The 27,443-nt window shown below is 42.7% G+C and overlaps 1 protein-coding gene across 3 annotated transcripts; it reads right to left on the bottom strand.

Moving 5' to 3' along the window:
- Positions 1-1,544: 1,544 nt before the first annotated feature.
- Positions 1,545-27,443, bottom strand: RBCK1 (RANBP2-type and C3HC4-type zinc finger containing 1). Of its 3 annotated transcripts, none has more exons than XM_074292829.1 (13): positions 27,262-27,443; positions 23,499-23,568; positions 22,420-22,564; positions 20,651-20,744; positions 19,854-20,052; positions 19,362-19,501; positions 13,950-14,123; positions 11,534-11,694; positions 10,034-10,145; positions 8,553-8,732; positions 7,502-7,600; positions 5,480-5,655; positions 1,545-1,581 (listed from the first exon to the last, which is right to left on the bottom strand). In XM_074292829.1, exons 2-13 carry the CDS (start codon positions 23,518-23,520, stop codon positions 1,560-1,562), a joined length of 1,524 nt encoding a protein of 507 aa, XP_074148930.1. In that variant the 5' UTR covers positions 23,521-23,568; positions 27,262-27,443; the 3' UTR covers positions 1,545-1,559. The 3 variants fall into 3 exon arrangements, with proteins under 3 accessions (XP_074148930.1, XP_074148928.1, XP_074148929.1); XM_074292827.1 differs by lacking the exon at positions 1,545-1,581 and adding an exon at positions 4,387-5,150 and having other exon boundaries at positions 5,512-5,655; XM_074292828.1 differs by lacking the exon at positions 1,545-1,581 and adding an exon at positions 4,387-5,150 and having other exon boundaries at positions 5,512-5,655; positions 23,499-23,590; positions 27,262-27,386.

Raw genomic sequence — 27,443 nt, 5'->3', positions numbered from 1 at the left:
GGATGTGATCCGAGCTGGTGAATAGTTTACACATTTTAAATATTGGTGCCTTTAGACAGTACTTTAATTCACAAGCACAAAAGCAGAGCTCACCTGTGTTTATTATCCTCATTTCCAGAAGAGAATGCTGAGGTTTAGAGAGTAAATTACTTGTCTTGGTGCAAACAACTTTGATGGAGTTCAAAAGATGATTGACTTTTGCCACCCCACCATTTCCTGCTGCCCTTCTAAGTGTAGATTGGTTAGTTGAATGAATGAAGGAGCAATCAGTCAGAGAGAAGGAAGGGTGATAGGATTCTTCAGGAAATATAAGTGTGATTGATTTCAGAGCCTTTCCTGAGAGGAAAGGGCTGGGCAAACAGGTGGGGATGAAGTGAAGCAGTGTAGAGAATAGGTAGGACTTTTTTTTAGTTCTCCAGCTTGTCCTGGGATTGAGCTTGCTGGTGTCTCCAGTGGCAGAATGTGAAAATCCAGAAGGGATGGGAGTTCCCTAGTACCCCTTATCAGTAAGAATATACCCAGAGGAAAATGGTGAGGGTAGACTTGGATCTTTCCTTCTCTTTCTCTGGATTTCTGCACATTATCAATGCCAGCTGGGGACCAGAAAAGCTAAAAGTTGGAATCGAATTGCCTAGGACCTGGTAGGAAAAATGTTTGTATCCTCCTCTGGGGCCAGGCTGAGGAACCATGGGCTTGCAGTCTGCTGGGCAAGCCTTACCTTGGCTGTTGATGGGGTGGGCTATGGCTATGGCTGTCTCTTTTTCCTTTCTCTCTCTCTCTTTCCCCATCTCTCTTCTTGATTTCCTCTCTCCCCATTTTCTCTCTTCCATCTTCTTCTTTTCCTTCTCTCTCCCCTCCCCAGTTTCTTCCCCAGTCTCACTCCTCCTTTTTCCTTTCCTTTTCTTTTTCCTATTCTATCTAGAAAAAAAAATTGAAAGATTCCAGTGAGACTTTGGAGGAAAATATGCCAGATCCTGAATGGGCTTATGAACCACTTTATTTTAAAAAATTGTATTCGTGTATCAAAATATGTCTTAGTAGTTTTAGTATAATTATTTTATTATTTCACTGCATTCCTTTTAAAAATGTTTCTGTGGAAGTATTTTTATATCATCAGTTTTCCTTCTCCCGCTCCCAGACAGTAATTGCATTATTTTTTTAAATCATAATTTTATTTCATATATATTTTGTTTCTGAGAGGTGAAAGGAGATAATGATTAAACGATAAATAGTCTCAGGTTGGAAAAATGGACTTCAAGTATGACCTGTTCACATACTGGCTGGGTATATGACCCTGAAGTAAGTCACTTCCTCTCAGGGCCCTACACAATTCTCTAAAATTCCAAATTATTCAAGAGGTGATCATCTATTCCTCACCAGGAGCACCTTACAAAGGAAATCATAGGTCCAATTTAAAAACGGAAAAAAGGCTTTATTTTGTTTTTCTATCAAAGCCAACTTTTATTTAATAGAGATATAGATTAAAAAAGAAGAGGGAAAGTGGTACAGTCCTAGAAACTAGGGGGGGTGCTCATCAATTTGGGAATGACTGGAACAAATTATGATATCAACATCATGTGCCTGTTAAAAAAAATAACAAAAGGAGTGGTTGAAAAGAAACCTGGGAAGACTTGGAAGAACTGATGCAGAACAAAAGGAGCAGAATCTGGAAAATAATTTATGTAATAATAACATTGTAAAGACAAGTAAGTTTGAAAGCTGGAAGAATTAAGATTAATGCAATGACCAGTGGATACTGAAATAAGTTTACCACCCACTTCCTGATAGATAATGGATTCAAGATGGACACTGAGACCGATATTTTTGAAGAGTTAATGTGGGAACTTGTTTTCCTCGCCTACACATAAGCGAGTTTTTTCTTTTTTTGCAATTTGTGGGAGTTGGGTAGGAGGTTAAAAAGAAAGAATAGAGAAGCTCACACAAGTATATGTGATATTCCCTGATTTGTGCCAAAAAGGGAAGCATTTTCCCAACTTTTTCTGGGGTGCAACTAGGTATTATAGGCCATTATAACCAACAGCATGCAGCTGTTTCCAGGTAATGTCATTGTCCATATGATTTTCCTGCTTCTGTCTGTATCACTCTACAATAATTCAGATGAATTTTACCATGCTTCTCTGAATTCTTCATAGTCCTAATTTCTTACAGTGAAAGATGATTCTGTTACATAAATTGTACCATAACGTGTTTATTCGTCCTCTAATTGATAAACATTTACCTTGCTTCTAGGTCTTTACAGCCATACACACACAAATGCTACTATGAATTCCGGGTGTATTTGGCTCTTTCTGTCTTTGACATTTGGTGACCCATTTTAAAATACCAGCTGGGATGCTGTGAGACAGTATATCCCATCATTCTATAACTGACACGGGTCTTTGATGGAAATTATGTTCAACTCAACTGACACTTTTATTCCTTTGGTGAAAGTAAAGTTTTGAATTTAGCCATTGATGGAGCTGTTGCCATTAAGCAGAGATGATTGTTGTTATTTCTTTGTTTTCAAAGAGAACCAGTGACATCAGAGGGTGATGATGTCTTGCCTTGCCAGGGAACTGAATTTAAGTGAGGCAGAATTGCACAGAGTCATCAGACTCAGTCTCCCAGGTCAGCAAAACCCAGTGACAAAATCAAGTCAGGATGACCAGCGATGGCTCAGGATGCAGGGAATGACCTCAAGCGTCTTCGCTGTCCAGCTGAGCTAGATGAGCTTGTAGCACTTGCTTCAGCCACCTTCCTGGCTTTTGGAACAAATTGTTCACACCTACCCATTCCACCAGAGGAAATCTTGGAGTACCTGGGGGAGACTCCCCCTGCCTCACCAACAGGTGGAAGCCACAGTTATCCTCAGCTTGGTCACCACAATTACCCTTAGCCTGGTCTGGCCTATGTGCTAAGATGGAGTATGGCTGCAGCTCATGCTCACAGCTTCTTGGAGTCATAAGTGAGAGCTGTGGGACACCAAAGGTGGATGAGGGGCCCTCACAATGGAGGTGCAGGCCCTCGCTCAACTCCCCGTGCACGGAGATGGCTGAACTCAGCAGTGCTGGCTGTTTGATTTTTTTACATTTTTGGTAGATCAGAATAGTTTTTTTCCCAGGGTATAAGTAACTCCCTCTATCAATGTGCAAGGCATCCATTCTGCAACTGACAGGTGAAAAATAAATGGCTTGCCCAGGGTTACTAAGTCGTGTGTCAGAGGTAGGTCCTGAACCCAGTTCAACCTAATTGCTCTATCCATTATTAGACATGATGCCTTTCATGGAGCTTTACTGCTCTGATATTTCTTACATCAAAGCTATTTGAAACTACAGTGAAATGTTTTCTTCTTAAGGGTCACACACAAGGTGGGTAGAGAAGTTAAAATAATGAGAAGCAGGGGCCTCCCCTTCCTCCCTGCTCTATATGAAGGGTATATTCTGCCCCACCATTACATGTAGATATTCACGTTCTCCCTATACTAGAAATCATATCACATAACAAGGCCTCGCTGAAGAAACTATTTAACCTAATGGAGACATTAGACTGGGAGGAGGTGGAAAGTGCTCACACCTAATCTGTAAGTATTTTGAAGTGCTATCTTGTAGAAAGAGGACAAGCTAGATCTTGTAGTGGATAGAGCACTGAGCTCAGAATCAAGACACATTGGGGGCAGCTAGGTGGTGGAGTGGATAGAACACCAGCCTTGAATTCAGGAGGACCAGAGCTCAAATCCAGCCTCAGGCACTTGTGGGCCCTGAACTAGTCATTTAATTCTGTTTGCCCAGAATTTTCACTTGAAGAAAGAAATGGCAAACCACTGCAGTATCTTTGCAGTTACACATGACTGAAAACAACTGAACAACAACAAACAGCTTGTGGAAGAGGGCAGAATGAGAAGCAAGAAGGCAAATTTCACCAACTTCATCTAAAAGTTCTGTGGACTACCTCAAGAGATAGTGAGTTTTCTGTTCATCTTTAAGTACAACATGGAGGACCACTTGTCAGAAATATTCTGGTCAGAGAAGATTCATGTTTCTTAGAATAAACCACTGTATTATGTTAATATCAGCTTTTATAAGTGACAAGCAATGATCAGTGGATGGAGAGAGCAAAACATAACTCCTTTGGTAATTCAGCCAGACCCCTGGCATGAGGAGAAAGTGTACTGTAGGAAAGGCAAGCACCTAGATCAGGCATCTGTTAACTTGTTCTGGGAACATGAGCAAAGTACTTGTTCTACATGGCCTCAAAGGCCAGGACTAGGAATGGGATGGAAGAAGTTGCATGAAAGTATATTTAAAGTCTTAAAAAAAAACCCAAATCTTCCTGACCATTAGAGGTTGCCAAGGACTGCCCTTCAGATAAGCTGACACATACACACTCTTAAGCTTCCTGTTCCCCAAAGAAAACTTTAATGTGAACACAGGATAGAGAAGGTCCATGATGCTTTACCCCAGGCAGAGGACTTCCCTCAGTAATCCAAGGGCCCAGTAAAAGTCAGAAGCCTCCCACTCAAATATGCTGGGGGTGGTCTACAACCCCAGAAGAGGGGATAAAGGAAATACCCCTCTCTGTGCCTGGTACAAGGTAACGATGCCCTGTGAGCTATAGGCATGTAGGTGGTCGGTGGCCAGAATGTGAGTGACTGTCTAGGCTATGAACTGTAGGTGATTAAGGCTCAATGTTGTCCACTAGCCAGAGCATGATTAAAGCCAAGAGCCAGGCAGTGGTAGCAACAGCAGCAGAGGGGGGGCTGGAGGTCTGTTCTGCTGAAGTCTGGCCAAAAGTTGCCAAAGAAACGAAGGCACTGGAATGAGCTCACATCCCGAAGAGTCTCCGGGACCTTCTGGTTCCTCCCCAGTGATGCTTTTGGTAGCATAGGAAGGCCCCAGAAATCTATAACCCCTGGGACAGGCAGCCCTGCTAGGGACCCGTGGGTCTGGGACAGGAAGGGGTGCAGGAGTTAGAGAGGGGGTGTCTGCTGGGAAGATTGGCTCCCTGAGGGTTGGCTTTGCCCTGGTGTCCTGTTATGGTCAGGATCTGCTCTCTGCCTCCTCAAGGACTCCTCAGTGGCAGTTCTGACAGCTGGGATGGCAGGGAATTCCATTCAGCCGGCAACGGCAGCCCCCACTGGTATCCCCAACGCCCTAATTAGCAGAGGGAGGAAAGAACTTTAGGGGAGATGACCAAGCCAGAAAGGAGAGGAATAAAGCAGGACCATGATAAGTGCCTTCCTCTCTGCCTTTCTCCAGGACTCACTTAGCGATGCCCATGAGAGTCTGGGGACTCTGTACAACACAGCACTTGCTGAAAGCCAACTGTACAAAGCACACAGACCCCTCCTCCAGACCCACCCGCTTCCAAGGGCCCATCAGACTTAGAAACACGAGGGCACACCCACTGAAAAGATCAATCAGACCTAGGACTTCTGCAAGGGCCATAGGAGGACAGCTGGCCTCTCCAGGACTCTACCCACCCAGTTTTCTGCCCCCAGGGCCCAGGACTCACTCCAGGGCCCCAGCGAGGCCCCTTGGTGACCCAGCAGATCTCCGTGTGGCAGACGGTGCAGCGGATCCAATCACAGCCGTCCTTCTTCTGCACCACAATCTGGCACTGAGGGCAGTGCATGGCCTCGCCCTGTTGCAGCATCAGCTACAGAGTGACAGAGAGTCCGGTTGTTAGGATCATCCTCCCAGAGTCAGCTGGCCAAAAACAATGGCTTCCTCTTCTATGGTGTGACACACAAAGTGATTCTCTCACAATGGCCCCAGGAGAGGAGGTTATACAAGGACTACCAGAGGCAGAACCAAAAATGCCAATTCCCTGGGGAAGACACCACAAAATGTGGCCCTGGCAAACTCAAGTGGGGAATGGGGCAGGGGAATATAAAAGGAAGACAATGGACAGACTTCCAGGCCAAATCAATGGACCCCAATGAGCTTCAGATCCCACACCATGAAGCTAGAAGTAAGGAGGTCGCCAACGTGACAGGGCATGGGACAGGAGCAAGGCTGGAAGACAGTTCTTTGGGCTGAGGGAGGAGGAGAAGGAAGTGCTCCACCTGGCATCTTTCAATTTTAACCATTTTTGCTAAATAGGAGCTAAGCTCAGTTGTTTCTCCCTATGGAAGGGATACAACTGTTGTCAATGCCCACAAAATTTTAATGCCCCAGGCCAAAGCCCTGATCACACTGCTCTAGTTGTGAGTCTGGTGATTATGTTCTCCATCTGCCCAGATGAGGCCTGGATGAGGAAAACAACCTAGCAGAGTTAGTGACCGAGGCTCCTGATTTCTCTGCCTGCAGTAAGCCCACAGCCCTTCTCCTTGCATCCACCTTTGGCCAACTAGTCCCACCTCAGCTCCTCATCTGGAAAATGAGGGCAGCGGGCATTTCTAGCACTTCTCCCCTTGCTGGCCTGGTCTTCCCCTTGTCTCTTTCATTACCAGGCTCGGCTCCACCCTTATGGCTCCTTCATATACCACTTCTTCTATGAAGGCTTTCCTGATTGCTCCCTGCTGTAAGGGATCCCTTTTTCCTTAAATCCCTCAGGCTGCGGTCACAAAGCCTAGCTGGTGTCCCTCATTATCTGTGTATGCAATGCACTGGCCTCTATTTGATTTCCTACTCATGGAGAACAAGGATTAGGACTCTATTTCTTTTAGCTCTAAGCAAAGGATAAAGCTTCAAAAGATTATAGGATTTAAAGCTAGAAGACATCTTAGGTCAGGTGTCAAGAGGTCCTGAGTTCAAATCCAATTTTGGAAACTTACTGTGTGGCAACAGGCAAGTCACTTAACCACTATCTGCCTCAGTTTCTCCATCTATAGAGTGGGGAATGATAACAGCACCTACCTCCCAGGATTGTTGTGAAAATTAAATGATATAATATTTGTAAAGTGCTTAGTAAACAAAGTGCTGTTAAATGTTACCTATTGTTATCATCTAGTCCAATCTTGTTTTGGAGATGGGGAAAAATGAGGCTCAGAAAAGAAAAGCAAATTGCTCAATTGATTCAGACAGATTTTGTATGAGTTGCTAAGAGTTACCATTAAAATACAAATTTTTTTACTCTAAATGCAATGTCCTTTATAAATCACCTAGTTTTTTACATAGTGATCACCAGAGTTCAAGGCCTGGCTATGATGCCAGCTCAGTGAACGTCATTTGAACCCCTTAATTTCTCTGAACCTTACTTTCCATATCTATAAAATGGGGATCTTTGCACCACCTACCCCCCAAGGCAGCTGTGAAGATAATGCTTTATAAATCTTAACAGCACTTTCAGAAATGAATCATTATTATTATTAGCCAGAGCCTACACACTCTCCAAAGCCAAGCTGAAGTTCCATTTCTTCCCTGAATTTTAGAACCAGGAAGGCCTTTGAGACCTTTAAGTCCAGCCCCTTTCCTGTTACAAATGGAAAAAAGGCCTGGTGAGGGAAGGGGCTAAGGCTGAGGCTGACTCACAGCACATCGGAGCTGGGAGAGGCCCTCACCTTGAGCATCTCTGTGGTCTGCCGGGCAGCTACATCGTTCTGCGCCCTCAGGGCCAGGTCGTCCTGGTACTCCTTGCAGTTCATGTTCTCATGAATGGCCTGTGAGTGGAAGCAAGCAGCGGATCTGTCTGTCTCCTGGAAGCTGTTCCTCCCTTCAGGCCGAGGTCCTCATTCTCAGGCCTCAGCAGGACACTGTGCCCAGGAGGAAAGCCCTGGGGTCAGGGTGCTCCCCCAGCTGAAACCTCCATGCAGTGGCCAACAGGACAGTGCCGGGGACCCAGATCCCACCAGCTTCCCTTTTCTTCAGCTCTCTCCCAACCTGACTTCCTGAGGCAGAGAGTCCATTCCTCAAAGGCCCCGGTCATCCCTAGAAGTACAGCTTCTAGAAGCTTTTTGTGCACCACAGACCCCATTTGGCCAGTCTGGTGAAGTCTTCCTCAGAAAGACAATGTTAAACGCATTAAAAATAAGATAGGATTACAAGGAAACAATTTTGAAATAGTTCCCAAGATATTTTTAAAAGGTCATGGAGCTCTGGGTTAAGAACCCCTGACCTAGAGTCATAAGACCCTAACATCTTACAGTGGCATTCGGTAGTTTCCTATGGCTGGTGATCGTGGCAATGGCATTGTTTTGCTTTGGTACCAGCTAAAGAAGCCACTTGCTTGTTTCTCATTGGCTCCCACAGTATTTGTCTCATGTGTATTTGTGAGGGTTAAAATATGGGGTCTGTGCTTCTTGTGGGCTGTGGCCCTGGGCCTCACTTCATTTTGTCCCTCTGCCCGCCTTCCCTTTATTCTGGGCTTCAGAAATGGATTCTGTCTGCTTGGAGATGATGCTTCTGATATCTCCTGAATAGGAAATGGGTTTAGTTTTTTTTTTCCCTTCCCACTTCCAAAACACAGAAGCGATGAACTGAGCAATCTAGCCTCCCTTTAATAGGCTCCTGAAAGGGCAAGAGCAGGTGAGGTGGCTGGCAGATGTTAGGCAGGATGGGTCTGGGGATGTTGGAGCTGAACGAGGGATGTGGGGATGGGGCAGGGATCCTGACCTTGCAGAGTAGGCAGTTAATGTGTCTGCACACGGGACAAACGAATTCGTTGACATCATCCTCAAAGAAGCACCAGCCTCGGCAGTCATTGGTCTTACAGTGGTAGCTGAAGGCACTTCTGTTCTCAGCAATGGAGATGCCCAGGTCCAGGAAACGCTGATAGTCCTCGGGACTCAGGAGCTGCCATGACAACTTACCTTCACTGGAGGGCCACTTGCACCAGACACCTGCCTCTCCAAGCATCCTTTCAACACAAAGCCCTCCCCAATGAACTCCACCCACCTCTGAGGTCTCCATTCCTCTGTAACACAACATTTCAGTGCCATCCCAAAGACTTTCCCAGAGGTAAGGCCTTTCTATCCAGAGAAAGCTAAATAGTTACTTCTCAGGAATATTGTAAAAATCACAGCAACATAGATTTAAGGCTGGAAGGAACCTTAAAGGGCCATTCAGCCCAATCTTCTACTCCCTTTTTACTGATGACAAAACTGAGGCTCCGAGAATTGAAATAGTGGGCATCAGAGCCAGCATTTAAGTGAGCCTAAGTCTTAAACCCATTCCAAATCCACAACTCCTTTCACCGAACCCCACTATCTCTTGATTAGATGACCTCTCATGTTCCCCTTTGGCTCTGAGACTCTAGAATTCTTGATACTCCATTGAATTACTAGTCTGACGCACCTTGATTCTCTTCTCTGAATATTATTCATTCATGGCCCAGCTTGGGATTCCCCTCCTCCAGGGAGTCTTCCCTGACCCCCTCAGTTTCTATTCACCTTTCTTCCTCCTGAGCTCCACAGCCCTGACTGTGAATCTCACACCTTTAGGCCTCAAATGGATTCTGTGCCTGTGCCAGTCGCGTGTGTGTGTGTGTGTGTGTGTGTGTGTGTGTGTGTGTGTGTGTGGTCGTCTCCCTGACAATACAGTGAGAGCAAGGAACAGATGCGGGTCTTTGCTCTCCCTCTATTCAGAGTTCTGATCACCTAGTTGTGAGCAGATAGTAGTACTACGGTAATAATAACAATAATATACTAAAGATTAGGATTGTTTGCTGTCTTGGGGAGAGAAGAGGAAAGGAGAAAAATTTGGAACACAAGGTTTTGCAATGTTGAAAACTATCTTTACATGTATTTGGAAAAATAAAATACTATTAAAATTTAAAAAATGATGATGATGATAGCTAACATTTCTTTAAGACCAACTACATGTTAGGCATTGTGCTAACTGCATAACAAACATGATCTCACTTGATCCTTACAACCTTAATAGGCAGGTGCTATTATTATCCCCATTTTACAGATGAGGAGACTGAGGTATAGTGACTAAGTGCCTTACCTAAAGTCACACAGTTAATGTCTGAGGTCACATTGAACTCAGGCCTTCCAGACTTTATGCCACAGACTGAGATCTTGAGTTCCTCCAAAGTTCCTGATTCCTCCCTTATCTTCAGTCCCCCAGCAGCCCCCCACCCTAGACCTTACCGCTCGGATCTCTCGCTCCTGCAGCTTCCCTGGACAAGAGTAAGTGTCATCAATGTAAGGGCAGGATACCTCGGCTTCCTGGCTGTTCAAGATTGTACCCTTAAGGCAGTCCCTGGCAAAGGAGTGGGGGAAGAGGAGAAAAGAAGATAAGGAGGGGAGGGTCTTTGGTCAAAGTTGGCCTGGAAGTTTAAAGAAAGGTAGTGTGGCCTAGTAGAAAGCATACAGTTAGAATCAGGACATCTAGTGCAAACCCTTGATCTGACTGTGAGTCAGGACAAGACAATTCATTAGTACTCATCTGGGCATGACCAATAATAATAACAGCTAAACATACAGTGCTTTTAGGGTGGTAAAGTACTTTAGAAATATCTCTTTGCTCTTTACAGCCACTCAGGAAGGGAGGTGTTATTATTATCCCCAATTCAAAGATGAGAAAGCTGGGACCTGGAGCAGTTAAAGGGCAACACTTCTTGACTCCAAGGTCAATACCCTTGTCACTTCAAGGTATTATTCTAAGCCTCAGTACTTTCATCAGTAAAATGGGGATAATACTTGAAATACTTGAGCTTTGGAAAGATTCCCCACCTGTGCAAATATTTACAGCAGCACTTTTTGAAACAACAAAGAACTAGAAGGAAAGTGGGTGACCATAGAATTGAGAATGGTTAAACAAATCCTCACATGACTGCTATGCAGAAAGCATTTTGTAAACTCAAGATTCTATAGCAATGTGAGTTGTTATTATTTTCATTTTAAGGCACTAAAGATATTTAGCCTGTAGAAGAGAAAATTTAAGAAGGTTATCACTGTTCTAAAAACTTCAACTCAGAACAAAGGGAGGATGAGAGGAAAAGTTACAGGGAAGAAGTGTGGGGTTTAAGTAAAAACTTCCTATCTTCCTACAAATTAGAGCTGCTCCAAAGTAGTATAGACTGCCTCTATAAGCAGTGAGTTCCCCATCACAGAGGTTTAAGAATGTAGCCTCTATAAGTTGTGAGTTTGCATTCACTAAATGTGTAAGAGAGTAGCCTTTATAAATAGTGAGCTCCCCATCACAGAGATGTAAGAATGTAGCTTCTGTAATTTGTGAGCTCACAGTCACTAAATGAATAAGAATACAGCCTCTATAAGCAGTGAGCTCCCCATCACAGAGGTATGAGTGTATGTAGCCTCTATAAGCTGTGAGCTCCCTATCAGTAGAGGTGTAGGAGGGTAGCCTACATGATCACTTGTAAGGGATGTAGCAGGAGGGAATTCCTGCTCATGACCCAATGGCTTTAGGTAACCTTTGTCCTTTCCACCTGAGATTCTGGGAGCCAAGGTAAAGTAGTATCGTCCCACTCCACCCTCCAGCCCCCCTCTCTGCTCCAACCCCTTAGGCTCCTGGACTCCATAAGGGACAATCCCCTCCCTTTCAGGCTCAGGCCCAGGCTTGACCACAAGAAAGGAGTAGCCCAGGCCAGGCTGGTGCAGGGCAGGGGTGAGGGAGCCAGGCCGTACTTGCAGAAGCAGTGCAGGCACTCGCGCAGGACAACTCCCTCGCCAGGGCCCAGGGACAAGTAGCAAATGGGGCATTCTACCACCTCGGTGCTCGGCACTAGATTCCGCTGGTCCAGCTGCAGGAGCTGAAGGTAGTTCCCCTCCTGCTGTTTCTGCTTCCGCTGAGCAAATAAGAGAAAGGAGTCACAGCAAGAAAGAACACTAAGGTTCCTATGAAGAAGCAGGGTCACCTGAGAGTCAGCATGGATTCATAAAGCATCTGTCAGACCAGAATAATCTCATTTCACTGTCATTTGTCTAAGTTTTTCATTGATATCTTTTGTTCTTACATAGCCTACATTTTCTCTTAATATTCCTGTCCTTCCTCCTTTTCAGACTCCTATCTTAAGTCAGGATTATAAGACTGCCACATAAAGATGATTTAGCAATAGAGAACATCAGACCAGGAGACCAAAGAGAGAGCTTTGGGAAGATCCCGGACTTGTAAAATATTTATACCAACACTTTTTGTGACAGCAAAGAACTGGAAGGAAAGTGGCTGTCCACGGAATGGACAATAGCTAAACAAATCCTGGTATGTGGATGTGATAGAATATTATTGCCCCATGAGAAGTGATGAATATGAAAGATGTCATCATGACTACAACAATGCAAATAGAATTGAAATAATCAAAATTAAATGCCATGAAACAATTTTAATAACCAAGTCTGGCCCCTGACCATCGCACCTTGCCCATCTTGTTTGTAGAGGTGGGGCACTATAGGTATGGAATATTCCATACACTAATCAGACATTTTCTATAGGTTCTTTTTTTTTTTTTTTTTTTTTTTTGAGGCAATTGGGGTTAAGTGACATGCCCAAGGTCACACAGCCAGGAAGTGATATATGTCTGAGGTTAGATTTGAACTCAGGTCTTCCTGACTTCAAGGGTGGTGCTCTATCCACTGTGCCAATTAGCTGCCTTTAGGTTCTTAATTTTAATGAAATTTCCCCCCTCTTTTTATTTTTTATTATAAGAGATGACTCTCTGGAAAGGGGGTAAGATAGGGAAGTCATGGGGAATGTAGGCAACATAAAAACAAGAGTATCAATGCACTTGTTTAAAAAAAAACCCAACAATCTACCCAATGATCAGAATAACAATGAAAAACACATAGAAAAGACATGAAGTTACTAGTGATATAAAAACAACATATCAATAAAAATTGATTTAAAAAAAACCAACTGCCACAACTATGTAAGAGTTGTCATATATACACACACACACACACACACACACACACACACACACACACACAGTTCTTTTTGTTGTTTTCTGCATACTGAAATGTTCATTCCTTGGTGATTAAATTCAGAACAATAACCAAAAAAATTAAAGAAATAGAACTCTGAGAAATTCCAGATTTTAATTCTTAATCCCAAAGAATTGTTGGGAAAGCACGCACCTGTTTCTTCTTCTTAGAGAATGTAGGGCTACGGGTACATAATGAGGCAAAGCCAACATGTGCCAGTTTCTTTTACTTAATTAAATATAAGGGAAGCTTCTCTTAGGGTGAGACATATTGAGAAGAAACTGATGTTTATAAAAAACAAACAAACAAAAATATACAGAATGTACTGGCACTTAATGGGATCTTAGAGACGTTTTAATCAAATCCTTTTTTCTTATACTTGAGGAAGAAGGGGCTGAGAAAGAGAAAGTTGTTTGCCTACAGTCACATGCTGAGCCTTGGTAATTCCAAGGACTCAAATGCTAGTGCAGAGGGCCTACAATTTATGGCCCATATGCCAAATCTTCAAGCTATTTGCCTGTTTTTGTCATGTTCTTGCAAAAAACCCAAGAGGTACAAAATCTGTTAGGTCAGATTTAGCTCTCAGATTGTAGCTGCTGAGGACCCTTGCCCTACCCATTCCCCCCAACCCAAATCCTGCACAAAACCAACTGTACTCGCCCAGGATGGAGAAGATCTGGTCACACAAATATTTATGTGAAAAAAAGACTTGAGGGTTTGGGTTGACCATAAGCTCCAAAAATGAGTCAGTAGTATGATGTACCAGCTTAAAAAGCCAGAAAACGTTGTCAGGCTGTGTTAAGAGAACCACAGTATACAGAGAGAATGTGCTATGTTGCTACATTTTAGGGCATGGTCTATACTTGAACTCAGGTCTTCTGGTGCTCATTCCTAAGGCAGCTTTTTTGAAGGTCAGGCTAAGAATAAGCCGTTGCTGTGAACAATGAGCCAATGACTTCTCTATCCACCCTGATTTCTCTTATGCAGAGTGCCCTGTGTTATGGTCACAGCAAGAAAGGCCTGCTTAGTGTGGGAGAGATCTGCTTCCAAGGGGCTCAGAAAGGGGAACAGAGGGGGGGACCCCAGCCTGGACATTCCCAAAGGATTCTGGGGCCTGACCTACCAGGTGGTACTGGCGCAGGCTATCTTCCTCATTCTGTAGCCGTGCCTGCTCCTCTTCATCTGGCTGGTAGGAGCTGGGCACTTGGTAACCTTCAGGTCTAGCCTCACAGCACATCTCACAGCCTGGCCTGGTGGGCTTGTTGACAAAAGTGCACCCTGGACATTCCCAGCCAGCCTGGGCAGGAAGAGGGAAGGAGGGTATGATAAAATATTTCTACCCGGTGTAGATCTTGGTGGCTACTGCTCGGTACCAGCCCCCACATCACTCTTCCTCTGATCTCAAGGAGTTGAACACCTGGTCTCCGTTGTCTCCTTTCCAACTCCCTCCCTTATTCTAGGGGATTTCAACATCCACATTTCTTAACCTCCCAATTCCTATGACCTACCTCTTATTCCACTTCAGTTATAAAAAGAGATGAGCATACATTTGGCTATTACCCATCTGCCCATAGCTTTCTAACATTCCTTCTTTCTCTAGGCCTCAATCAATTCTTCACCCCTCATCCAGACTGCCACTTCCTCCACCCCCTCAGGTCTTACTCAAGACATTGTTACTTCTGCTCAGAACTCTCATCCCTCCCTTTCCAGTCTCTGCCCCAGTCAAGTCACCCCATGTTGTGCTCCATTCTCTAATTCTTCGGGTCACTGTGCATCCCTTGCCAAACCTCAGCCCTAGCTTATTCCCATTCTGTCCCCCCTCCCTCACTCAGTGCCTGACACAAGCTAAGTCTTAGTAAATGCTAGTTTCTTCCCTTCCTGAATGGAGATCCAGAAGTCCATGGGCTGGTGATTGAACACATTATAAATTCATGTTACAAACCTCACTGTCTCAAGGAAGTGTGATTCTTTAATTCTTCCCTAATTGATTCCCTGTCTCACACCCCAAAGAAGCTATTTCAAATCTTCTCCCATCAAGACTCCGCACCTCCCTCATCCCTCTCCCCCTCAACTGAGAGCCTTGCTTCTTCTTCTTTTTTTTTTTTTGGCTGTATTTCTTGGTTTTATTCAAAACAATCCATGTTTTTAGTGTTTCATGGTAGATATTACACTCTGCTTACAATTACAATGTTCTGCTTCATTCTTAAAAAGAAAATTCTAAAACCCCAGCCCATGTGCAACACAAGAATATGCAAAACTACTATACACATTTTGTATCAGAGAGTATAAGATTCTGGTGTATTATTAGACAAATTACAAGAATACTCAAACTAGACACAAAGGGTTAACTGTTAGCTCTTAACTGCAAATCTGGATTTCTTCCTTTTAACTCTGAGATGTGAAAAACAATTTAAGAGAAATTATCTTTTTATTGTTTAAAATGAATTCAAAATTTTTGTTCAAATATGTATTTTCCCATTCAAAAGAGCTTACTCTTTTTTCAATCTCCCATTTTCCTATTTCTTTTTCATTTCCCTTTGTGCTCAACATTTGGATGCTATAATTAGATTAGGTGCATAATTCTGCCAGTGCTTCCTATTCCATCTATAAAATAGTTGTTTACTTAGAGGGCCTTGCTTCTTGCTAAATTTTAAATTCTCTTTTATTTGAAACTTAGACACCGAAAAAAAAAAAAAAAGCATTTTCACATATACAGTGGATCACAAAGACTGTTTTTAAAATCAAGAATCTCTATTCAAAGTATTTTTTAAAGAAAATAATAAATTCCACATATTAGTTTCACAACTCTCCTTTTCTAGGTTTCTTTCTGACCTTCATTTTGATGTCTTCTATTCATTTTAAAAAGGTTTTGATGATCCTCATCTAGGGAAACATCAGTATTGCTAACCATTTTCTACCTCGCCACCCCCAATTTAAAAACTGATTGGAAAAAAATTCTTGTAATAAATGAGCATTGCCAAGCAAAACAAATACACAGATACTATGACCAAAAACGTGTCTTTGTATCTTGAGTCCATCACTTTTCTTATGGAGGTAGGTTATATACTTCATCATAGGTCCTTTGGAGATAGGATCAGAGTTCTTAAGTTTTTCAAAGTTGCTTTTCTTTATGATGTTGTTCTTACAAAAACTGTTCTCTTGGTTCTGCTCACTTGATTGTATAGCAGGTCACACTAGTCAGCATTCTTTATGATCCTCTTGTCATTTCTTACAGAGCAATAATATTATTTACATGCATATTAATTACATGCATATACCACAATTATCCAGAATCTCAAAATGAAGGACACCCCTTAGTCCTTTTACTTTTAATTCCCCTCTTGAGGGTCAGCTTGTTGCTGTCCACCTCACCCACACATACACCCCCTCCTCCATTAATTATGCGTCCTCTTAGTACCTCTCACCTTCATTTGTTTCCGTTAAGTTAAAAGTATTTCTACACCAAATTATTTGTGGGTCTATTTCAGATAAAATTTAGTTTATCTGATCCCTTTCCCCATGTTTGTATGTGCTTCTCATAAACTTAGATGAGACAGAGTATGTTCTATCCTTTTCTTTTTTTTTTCTATGAGTCTATTTCTTTTATTCTCCCTTCTTATTCTCCCTTCCCCTTTAAATCTTCAAATCAGAACTAATCCATCCTTAGGAGTCCTCTTTTTTCATTTAATTCTCTCTAAATTTTCATTTAAGGTTCTGAAAAGACACTTGTTTCTTTTCCTCCTTTGGATTATTAGCACTACCACATCATATACAGTCCCTTCCAAATCCTCAAAGGAACATACTTTTTCTAGGTTTCCTCTTGATTCGTATTTGTACTTAAAAGTTCCTGTTTAGTGTGATCTTTTCATCAGAAATGCTTAAAAGTCAAATGTCTTCTTTCCCCTCATAGTAATGATACTTTGAGCTGTAAATTTATATTTTTTGCCTTATATGATGTTACAAACCAAGATTTTAGTCTTTCATAAAATGTTCCCAGTTCTGTGTGATCCTAACTATGGTTCCTTGGTATCTGAGCTCTTTCTGGACACTTGCAGCATTTTTTTCCTTTGATGTATGTGTGGGGATGTCCTGCATGTTGGCTATGGCATTCATTCCCAGGACTTTGGGATTCCTTTCAGGAGGTGACCAGTGAATTCCTTTACTTTGCCCTCTAATTCTAATAGATCTGGGAAGTTTTCACATGTCCAGGCTTTTCCCCTCTGTCAAAACATGGTTTTTAGGGAGCCCAATAAATTATCTTAAATTATCTCTCCTTGACTTCCTTTCCAAGTCCAGTTGTTCTTTTCTATCAGATATCATATACTTTCTTCTATTAAAAAAAACAAAAACCCCAAAAAAACACCAACTTGATTTTATTCTAATATTTCTTGCTATCTTGAGTCAATGATCTATGTTTGGTATATTCCAGTTGTTTGGGTAAAGTTTATCATTTTTTCTTCTAAACTATTTATTCTCCATTCATTTCTTTTCTCTAGGCTTTTATTCCAGTTTTCTTTTTATGTCTTACTTCATTTCTTCTAACTATTCATATAGTCCTTATGGAAAATCCTTTTTTTTTTTTTTTTTTTAAACTTGAGACTGCCTGAAGTTGTAATAGGTCTACTTGCTCCTTCTTTTAGGATTTCTAGCATCACAATCATTTTTCATTCAGATGTGTGTCTTCTTTGATTTATTCACTTTTTCCACCTTTTGTTCCTGTACGAGCTTTGGGCCAGTCTTTATCTCTTGCTATATTTTTGAGTGGGTTATCATTCCAGTTTGCTCTCTCTCTCTAATTCTGAGTTCCTGGGCTGATTTCATCTTCCCATCCTCAACCTGAGATCTCTAAGGTTTGGAATACTGGATCTTCAGAGCCTTTATGGCAACTCAGAACCATGTACTAGAGACCTCGGGGGCTGCTGTTCCCTAGAGCTTTTAAGGACTCTGAATTTACAACCACTCTGATGATTGTTGTCTCCAGACACAAAACCTTGCAAGCTCTACCAGTCACTTGTCCTCCACTGGCTTCTTGGGCTGAGTTATCAATGCCTGGCAGCCCCCTTTACAACTATCTAGGGCATGGGTTCTCAAACTACGACCCTCAGGCTAGATGTGGCTGCTGGGAACGCTTTATTCAGCCTGCCGGGTTATAACAAATGGGCTGAGGGGCGGAGACAGAGTGTGAGTTTTTGTTTTTACTATAGTCCAGCCCTCCCACAGTCTGAGGGACAGTGAACTGGCCCCCTATTTAAAAAGTTTGAGGACCACTGCTCAAGGGGACGCTCCTTAACTTTCTGTACAGTTCTTATATAATTTTTCATTGAATTTCTTGATTCAGCCAGGTATGAATTTCTGGGTTTTGCCAGAGTGGATTTGGGGGTGCTTGGCAGTGTGCCTCTCTGTTCAGGCAGCTGTTTTGGTCAACAGTCTACTTACCTACTTTCTTAAGAAAACTGAGGCCATCTAATGTGAGCTCTATCCTCTCTCCTTCTCATTTCAAAATCCCTTGATATCATCCCTGACTCTCATTCTGTCCTTCAATTTCTTATAAAGAAGTGGCTTTTCTCCTTGCCAAAATAATCCTTCTACAGCCACCTTTAATTCCATCCTCCTCATTTTCTCCAGTGTACCATATACACAATCATCCTCCCTTTCATGAATCGCTGAACTTTCAAACATGCTCAACTCTTTTAGACTCCACTAACCACCCAAATATTGTTCTTTAGTTTTCCTCCCTTTCTCAGCCAAATTCCTTTAAAAAAAAAAAAAAAAATCTATCTATGCCTTTTGCAGAGTGGATAGGGAAAATCCTCTGGAGTTTCATGACACTACTGTCTTCTGGTTCTGTTTTTTACCTATTCCTTTCTATCTTTTGACCTCTCCTTTTCATTCTCCTTTTCTGATTGGTCACACATATCCAGTGGTATTTAATTATCACCACTTTACAGATGACTCCCAGATCTATATATACAGCCTCAGTCTCTCCCAGTCTCTGAGCTTCAATCCCAAATCACCCATTATCTACTGAACATTTCAAATTGAGTATCTTAGAGATACCTCAAATTATCCTGTCCAAAACCAAATTCCTTGTCCACCCCTGCCCTCAGAAAAACTCCCCTGTCCCATAGAATTCTTCTTTCAAGACACTGCTCAGGTACCATCTTCTTATCTACATGAAGCCTTTACTGATTCCCCCTAACTGCTGGTACTTCCCTCCATAAGTATCTTGTATTTAACTGCTTGTGTATTTTTTCTCTTTATATTGAATCTGTATGTACATAAAACATTATACACATATCCTTTCTCATCGTCTTCCCTATTAGAGTATCAAGTTCCCTAAAAGTAGATATTGTTTCAAGCTTTGCATTTTTATCTTCATCACCTAGAAGAGTGCCTGACACGTAGCAGGCCTGTAACAATGATGCTTGACTGAGACTATGAACGGGGCTCAAAGACGCAGGAAGAGAGTTGGCTTGGTGAAAGGGTTTCAGTGGTGAGGGCCAGAGGACAGGCATGAGCAGAGTTAATCCCTTACCACGCAGGGATCAGGGGCTGCTTCCACAGTAGAGGGAGCAGTAGTTCCAGCATCCTCAGATGGCACTTTTTCTTGAGATTCCGTGGCTCGGGGTTCTTGTGGACCCCGAGGCTGTAGAGCGAGGTCTCTGAAGCCCAAGTCTGCAAAGGGGAAGAGGTATCAGAGGCACCCCCAAGCGCACCCCCATGCCCACCATGGCCATCCATCTAGTTGTTCGTATGAGCCTTACAATTCCCCTGCCCTCTGCCTGAAAAAGGCCTGAGTATTACTACGTCCATTTTATAAATATGGAAAAAGAGGATCAGAGAGTGGAAGTTACCTACTCATGGTCATATGATGAAAAAAACAGAATTCAAACCTGGGTTTTTTGGCTCCCAAACTATGTATTCTAGCTATGTATTATGTGGACAGAACAGAAGGTACCCTTATGTACTCTCCTAGCTACTACTAGACTTTGCCTCAGAGCCCAGGACTGGCCCTCAGCACTGTTACCTTCTAGGACCCGTAGTTGCCGCTGCCGCTGTAGCTCCTGCTGACTAAGCTGCGTGTGGTGGGCAGATAGAAGGTAGAGGTAAGCCTTGTCACCATCTTGCCTCACTCCATAGGAATGCAGGGTATCCTGGTCACGGGGCAGCCGCTGGCCAATTACCCACCTCTGTAGGCTTGGATGAAAGCCATAGTCCAGAAAGACCTGGCCAGTGGGAAAGAAGGGAAAAACAAGAGGAGAAGGAAGGTAAGAAAGGAGAAGAGAAGGAGGGAGAGAGAAGGTAAAGGGTAACAGAAGAGACAAGTTGGGAGAAAAAAGTAGGGGAAAAAAGGGAAAAGTGGGAAGGAAGGAAAGGGAGGCAGAGGAGAAGAAAAGATAGAAAAGATAAGAAGGAGGCAGCTAGGTGGCGCAGTGGGTAGAGCACCAGCCCTGAAGTCAGGAGGATCCAAGTTCAGGTCTGGCCTCAGACACTTAGCACTTCCTAGCTTTGTGACCCTGGGCAAGTCACTTAACCCCAGCCTCAGGGGAAAAAAGAAAAAATAAAAAAAAACAAGAATAAGGAAGATGAGGGATGGAGATGGGGGGGAAAAGTCATATTCTTTCTGAGGTCAAACAGTCCCAGAAGAAGAGTTCCCTGCTCCTCTTCAGTTTTCCTCTAATCCCCAACCTAAGGAGTGGGTCTGACCAGGTCCAGCCTAAGGCTGAGGGAGTGATCCATTCTGGCTTCAGTGACCAAGCCATTCTTGTTCCTTGAAACCCAACTCTTTCAACTCCAGTCCTGGCCAGTCCCAGCTCTCCATACCATGTCTTTCAGAGAAGCCACGGTCATCGTGGGCCGCACCATCAGCCAGATGTGAAGAGTGTGCATTTGGGCGTCCTCCACACCTACCCACAGCCTATAGGAAAACAACGGGAAGAGAAGCTGGATCACACACAAGGACAGAATACAACCTCTCCTCTCTCCTGCAAGCCTATCACACACATGCCTTTCATGGAGCAAATAAATCTGTCCTCGGACCCCAGGGGACACTGATCCCACAGGACAAGCAACTGACTGCCAGGGGAGAGTCCTCTGATTCTAGGTTCTGCCCCATTTGGCTGTGTGATATTGGGCAACTTCTCTAGAGGCTGCCTCTTTTATGGGGCTCCCGGGAAGGCTGAATGAGATGCTTTACTTAAGGGGTGTATAAAAATAAAGTGTTACAGACAAGGGTCACTGCTGTTAAAAGTCACAGGTTCTCTGCTGGCTCACCCAGGGCCTCATCCCAGCAAGTATTCAGTCTCCAAAAACAGCATATAGTGCTCTGTCTTCCATTCTCTTTGTATCTCTCATTCTTTATTCCCTATGTCTCTATCATTCTCCTTTCTAGGGCTTGATCTTCAGTTCCTTCTTATCCCCATAATCTTGTTTTGGACATTGTGTCCTTTTTGGGGGGAGGAGGGAAAAGGTCTAGAATTCTGGTTTTATTGGTATAAGATATTCCCCAATAAGGAAACTTTCTCTACCAATGCAGTCACCTCTTGTTGTACAAGTTATAGTCTTCACTCAAGTTTCCTGGACATTAGGAGATTAAACTACTTGATGAGCATCACACAGCCAGCAAATAGCAAAAGAGAGACTTGTACCCAGCTCCTAGTAGCTTTAAAAGGAACTTTACATCAACTACACCATATTATCTCAATATTCTTACTAAAATATATGTCCAAATCTGGACCAGTTCTCCAAAATGCCCTACAGAGATGTAGGACAAAAACTATTCATGACACAACCCAACTGAGGAAAGAATTCATCTGCTAAGTTAGGCTGCCTGTGTCCTTAGTGTCTTTGCTAGAGCTAAGTCTCTGCCTTTTGAGAACTCACTACCTATTAAGAGAGTGAACACAGGCATCCCTGGCTGGATAACACCATAGGGCTTGTATTATGAAGTTCTCCCTGTCTCCTAAGCTAAAATCAAGCCTATTTTTCGGCATCTTTCTAGAATAAATGCTCTCTGAAATTCTGTCTCACATTGGTCCTTCCCTTTAGAACAATAAAATCCAAAGCTTTCCTACATTTTAAAAATCTGTTTAACCTATTCTAACACTTGCCTGCCTTCTATCCCATCTGAAGGCCAGAATTTAGGAGGAGAAGGGACTTTAAGGGCAATGATAATAATAATAGCTAGTACTTTTATATTGCTCTCTAAGGTTTCCAAATTTCTTTATAACTATCTCATTTTATCCTTACAACAATGCTTGGTGCTATGATTATCCTCATTTCACAGATGAGAAAATTGAGGCAAACAGACTTGCCCAGGGTCATACAATTCCTTAGGAAGGCTAGTAACAAAGGTCAGATTTTGAACTCAGATCTTCCTGATTCATACACTAACCCACTTCCAGATTCATCCTCTAATCACTGCACCATCTATCAGCTACTTCTAATCATCCCACACAAGGCCATATCCTACTTCGAGGAGGCCCTAAGAAATATCACCGAGACAGTCATTAGAATTCTCTCGGAGATCAAGGCTTCCCCCAAGACCATCTCCCAAGCTTTCCCTTCTGCCCAGTCTGCTGCCCAGCACTCACTTGATCTCCTGTTTGGGATAGACTTCTGATTTAAGCTGCAGCGTCAGTAGAGCCCGCTGCTTTGCCAGCCAGGTGGCACAGCTCACTGCCATCTTCTCATCCCCACCAGCCACAGCCCGAGCCAGTTTCAGGGCCATCTCTTCCACTGCAAAGGATGTAAAAAGGACTGTAAGACAAAGTATTCATCTGGAGGAGGGAGGTAGGGGGAAAGGATCTGCTTTTTATTTGGGGCAAGAATGGATCTCCAGAGATCCAAAGTTATTTTTCTTAGGTCTCAGAATAAGTTCTACAATTTCCCCCCCTTTTCTAGCTCATTTTATTTTATATTATTTATTTTTATTAAAGCTTTTTATTTACAAAACAGGAAGTCTAAAGTTTGGTCAAGGCCACAGAGGATTGGCATTTCCAAAGGGGCAAAAGTGAACTATATCCTAGGGAGAACAAAAGGTTAATCCTTATCTCATCAAACCCCACTCAGTCCAGGGAAATAGAAATGAAAGACCTAAGCCAGAAGAGGTGCCCAGGTTAACCCATCCAAAGTCCTTCCCAGTCCTTCTAGGCATTAAACTCTCCCACCCATCCCCGATCTCCTAGATAATTATTTACAAAACCAACAACAACAATAGTTTCTAATTCTATTTTACTTTTACATATAAACAGGATTTCCCTTTCAACAACCTTATAGCATAGGAAGGGCTGATATTAGTACTCTTATTTTATAGAAGAAATGAAATTCAGAGAATGAAAGTCATTTGCCCAAAGTCATACATAAAGGATGGGGCAGCTAGCTGGTATAGTGGATAGAGTCTTGGAGTTAGGAGGACCTGTGTTCAAATCCCACTTCAGACATTTACTAGTTATATGACCTTGGGCAGCTCACTTAACCCTGTTTGCCACAGTTCTTTATCTGTAAAAAGTGCTGGGGAAGGAAATGGCAAACCCCTCTGGTACCTTTGCCAAGAAAACTCCAAATGAAGTTATGAAGTGTCTTGACAGGATTAAAATGGCTCAATAAAACCAACATACATCTAGGTAGTGTCAAAGCTGGATACTGCCCAACTCTGAACCCAATGTCCTACCTTTCTTGGTCTTCTCTTCCATTAGGCTGGATTGTGCCCATCACACTCAGATCCAATTAGCAGGGTCAGTCTGTGGAGAGACCATCCAGAAGCTATGGGAAGACCCAAGCCAAGTAGCAAACAAGGAAGAAGAAAAGAGATAATGCCCAAAGAGTAAAATTCCAGTTATTTTTCTTAGGTCTTAGAATGAAGTTCCACAATTTTTTTCCTTTTCTCGCTAATTTTATTTTATTTTTATTTAAAGTTTTTTACTTACAAAACATATACATGGATAATTTTTCAAAACTTTATGTTCCAAATTTTTCCCTCCTTCCCCCCACTTCCTCCTCTAGACGGCAAGTAATCCAATACATGTTAAATATGTTAAATCCAATATATGTATACATATTTATAGTTATCTTGCTGCACAAGAAAAATTGGATCAAGAAGGAAAAAAAAAAAAAGATTTTTGCTTTGAAATGTCCCAGCCACTTTTTTCTTTTCCCTCTCTTCCCACATCTCATAGGCAAGTATTTTCTTTTTTTGTTTGTTTTTAAATAATTTTTTTTTACCAAACACATGTAAAAACAATTTTTAACATTTGTTTTTTAAAATTTTAAGTTCCCAAATCAGTTCCAATTGTTCAATATGAAGAGAACCAGATACACACAGCAAAAGAACTATGGGAAATGAGTGTAGACCACAATATAGCATTTCTATTCCTTCTGTTTTGTCCGCTTGCATTTTTTATTTCCTTCTCAGGTAATTTTAATTTATTTCTATGTACTATTTTTCTTGTGCAGCAAAATAACTATATGAATATGTATACATATATTGTGTTTAACATACACTTTAACATATTTAACATGTATTGGTCTACCTGTCATCTAGGGGAGGGGTTGGGGGGGAAAGAAGGGAAAAAATTTGGAACACAAGGTTTTTCAAGGATAAATGTTGAAAATTATCCATCATATGTTTTGAAAATAAAAAGCTTTAATAAAAAAAATTCTAGGTTCCAAATTCTCTCCCTCCCTCCCTTCCTGCCAAACTCTTTGAGAAGGCAAGTAATTTGACATACATTATACAAGGGAAGTCTTGTAAAAGGTATTTCCATGTCAGCCACATTGCTAAAGAAAAAGAAAGTTATGGTTTTTTAAAAGTATGCTTTGACATACATTAAGATTCTATCAGCTTTTTCTCTAAATCTTTTCCATTCTAAGTCTTTTGAAATTGTTTTGGATCATTGTATTGCTGAGAATAGCTAAGTCATTGTACAATATTACTGTTACTGCATATACTGTTTTTCTGTTCTAGTCACTTCATTTACATCAGTTGGTATAAGTCTTTCCAGGTTTTTCTGAAAGCATCCTGATGGTCATTTCTTACAATAAAATAGTATTCCATCACAATCATATATAACTTGTTCAGCCATTACTCAAATGATTGGCATCTCTGCAATTTCTAATTCTTTGCCAACCACAAAAAGAGCTGCTATAAATGTTTTTGTATATATAGGTCTTTTTCCTTTTTTTTTTTTTTAAATTTCTTTGGGATATTAACCCAGTAGTGATACTGCTAAATCAGCATATGCAGTTTTACATAGCCTTTTGGGTATAGTTCCAATTTGTTCTACAGAATGGCTGAATTCAGTTCACAACTCTCCCCACAATGCATTAGTGTCCTAATGTTTCCCAGACACCCTCCAATATTTGCCATTTTCCTTTTATGTTTTATGAGTTAATCTGATAAATGTGAGGAGGTACCTCAGAGTTGTTTTAATTTGCATTTCTTTAATCAATAAGAATTTAGAATTTTTTTCATGTAACTATAATAATTTTGATTTCTTCATGTAAAAATTGACCATGTCCTTTCACCATTTATCAATTATGGAATGACTTGTATTCTCATAAATTTGACTCTGTTCTCCACGTATTTGAGAAATGAGAACTTTGTCAGAGAAAGCTTGGAAAAAAAATTCCCCCCCCAGTTTTTTGCTTTCCTTCTAATCTTTGCTGCATTGGTTTTGTTTTTACAAATCATTTTTAATTTATTGTAATCAAAAATATTTATTTTACATCTTATAATGCTATCTCTTGTTTGATCAAATTCTTTCCTTTTCCATAGATTTGATAGTAAACTATTCCATGCTCCCCTAATGTGCTTAAGGTATTACTCTGTATGTCTAAATCATTTACCTGTTTTGACCTCATCTTGGTACATGGTGTGAATGTCGCTCTATATCTAGTTTCTGCCTAACTGTTTTCCAGTTTTCCAGCAGTTTTTGTCAAGTACTGAGTTCTTATCCCCAAAGCTGGGATCTTTGGGTTTGTTAATATTTATTAATCAATTCCACAGGTCCCCCACTCCATTCTTAGTCAATACCAGATTGTCTTGATAGTCATTTTCAATTTTCCGTCCTCTGTGTCTCTCAGACTCCTCCCCCTTTCTTCTGTACCAGCTCTGAGTGCGACCAAGCTGCAGCAGACATTGTTTCTAACTTCTGAATGGGAGTTCTAGTCAATATCACCTTCCTGATACACAGTTTCTACTACACCCCCCCCCCCAGTCGTCCCCAAGCCTCTGGCACACCAGTCTGCCCCACGCTCATTGGATGGTGAATTCTGAGGTTCTAGGTTTTTTAGTCGCAACATCCTTTAATTCTCCTGTACTATGGCTGGTGTTACAATGAGTTATCTTCTCCGTGCTACTGTCGCTAGTGAGGAGAGGAGCGCCAACAACAGGCAGTTACAAAGGAAAGAAAAGAATTCATTGTTGGTGGTGACAGTAACACCAGCAAATCTGGAAAGGGATGGGGGGGGGGAGCTGGCCAGGAGGGCGCAGAGGCCCCAAGCCTGTCACAGAACCCCAGATTCAGGGTGAGGGAGGAGTGCAGAACATGCCGCGTCAGATCTGGACGGAGCTAGAACACAGGGTGTCAGAACTAAAAGAAACAACATTAAGGGCTGGAGGAAAACTTAGAATGTGCAATGTCAGGGCTAGAAGGAACCTTAGACACAGAACGTCAAAGCTTAAAAAAAACAATGTTAGGTTACTTAGAATAAACACAAAGTTAGAACTCAGACCTTGGAACATAGACCGTCAGAACTGAACGGAGCCTTAGAAGACAAGATTGGAGCTGGAGAAGACTTTAGACTATAGAACGCCGGGGCTGGGAGGGAATTTAGAACAGAGACTATTAAGAGCTACAAAATTTAAAACATAATGTCAGGACTGGGAGGACTCTAAGAGCACAAAATGTCAAAGCGGAAAACAAAACAGCAAAAATGGACCGTTAAGAGCTGGGAGGAGTCTTTAGAATAACACATGTCAGGGTTACGGGAGGCCTGGAGACACAGGACGTCAGAGTTTAAGACTCTTAGAAGACAAGACTGGAGCTGGAGGAGTTTGGACTATGGAAGGCCGGGGCTGGGAGGAACATGGGGACACGGAACGCCAGCCCGGGGACCTCAGCCTGGGAGGAATCTTAGGGCGCACACACAGCCCCAGGCAGGAGGAGAGCACGATTTCAGAGCTCTCAGAGGAGGTGTCAGAACTGGAGGGGACCGGGAGGAACAGCTCCCAGAGCTCAGCTCCCTGATTTTCGGGGGACAACCCCGGACGGGGTCATCACCAGGCCCGCCGTTTTCGGGGCCTCCAAGCTCGGCGAGGGGAGGGACGTGAGAACAGAAACCCGAAAGTGGCTCGGGGCCAGGAGATGAGGGAGCGGGGCCAGGAAGAGGAAGAGGCCGTGGGCGGGGGGGGGAAGGGGGGGGGAGTTTCCCACCTCCTAAGGAGAGCCGGATGGGGGAGGCGCGGGCTGCCAGGCGCAGGCTGTCCCTGGCTCCGGGGCAGAGCTGGAGCTCCGAGGGCGCTTCCTTTCAGGCCCCCGCGGGCGGCTATCACCGGGGCCCCTCCCCGGCCCTCGAAGGCTCCACTCACCGCCCGGTCCGGCCCGGGCTGCGGCCT

The sequence above is a fragment of the Sminthopsis crassicaudata genome, chromosome 2, assembly GCF_048593235.1.
Source record: "Sminthopsis crassicaudata isolate SCR6 chromosome 2, ASM4859323v1, whole genome shotgun sequence".
Lineage (NCBI taxonomy): Eukaryota > Metazoa > Chordata > Mammalia > Dasyuromorphia > Dasyuridae > Sminthopsis > Sminthopsis crassicaudata.
Note: the sequence above shows the minus strand (reverse complement) of the source record. Positions and strands in the feature narration are given on the sequence as shown.

Coding starts and splice junctions, on each gene's coding strand:
- RBCK1 (XM_074292827.1), bottom strand. CDS start 23,520: ATGGAAGAGAAGACCAAGAAAG. Junction 20,745..22,419: donor TATCCCAAACAGGAGATCAA/GTGAGTGCTGGG, acceptor GTTTTCCTATAG/GCTGTGGGTAGGTGTGGAGG. Junction 14,124..19,361: donor CAGCCCCTGATCCCTGCGTG/GTAAGGGATTAA, acceptor CTTCCTGCCCAG/GCTGGCTGGGAATGTCCAGG.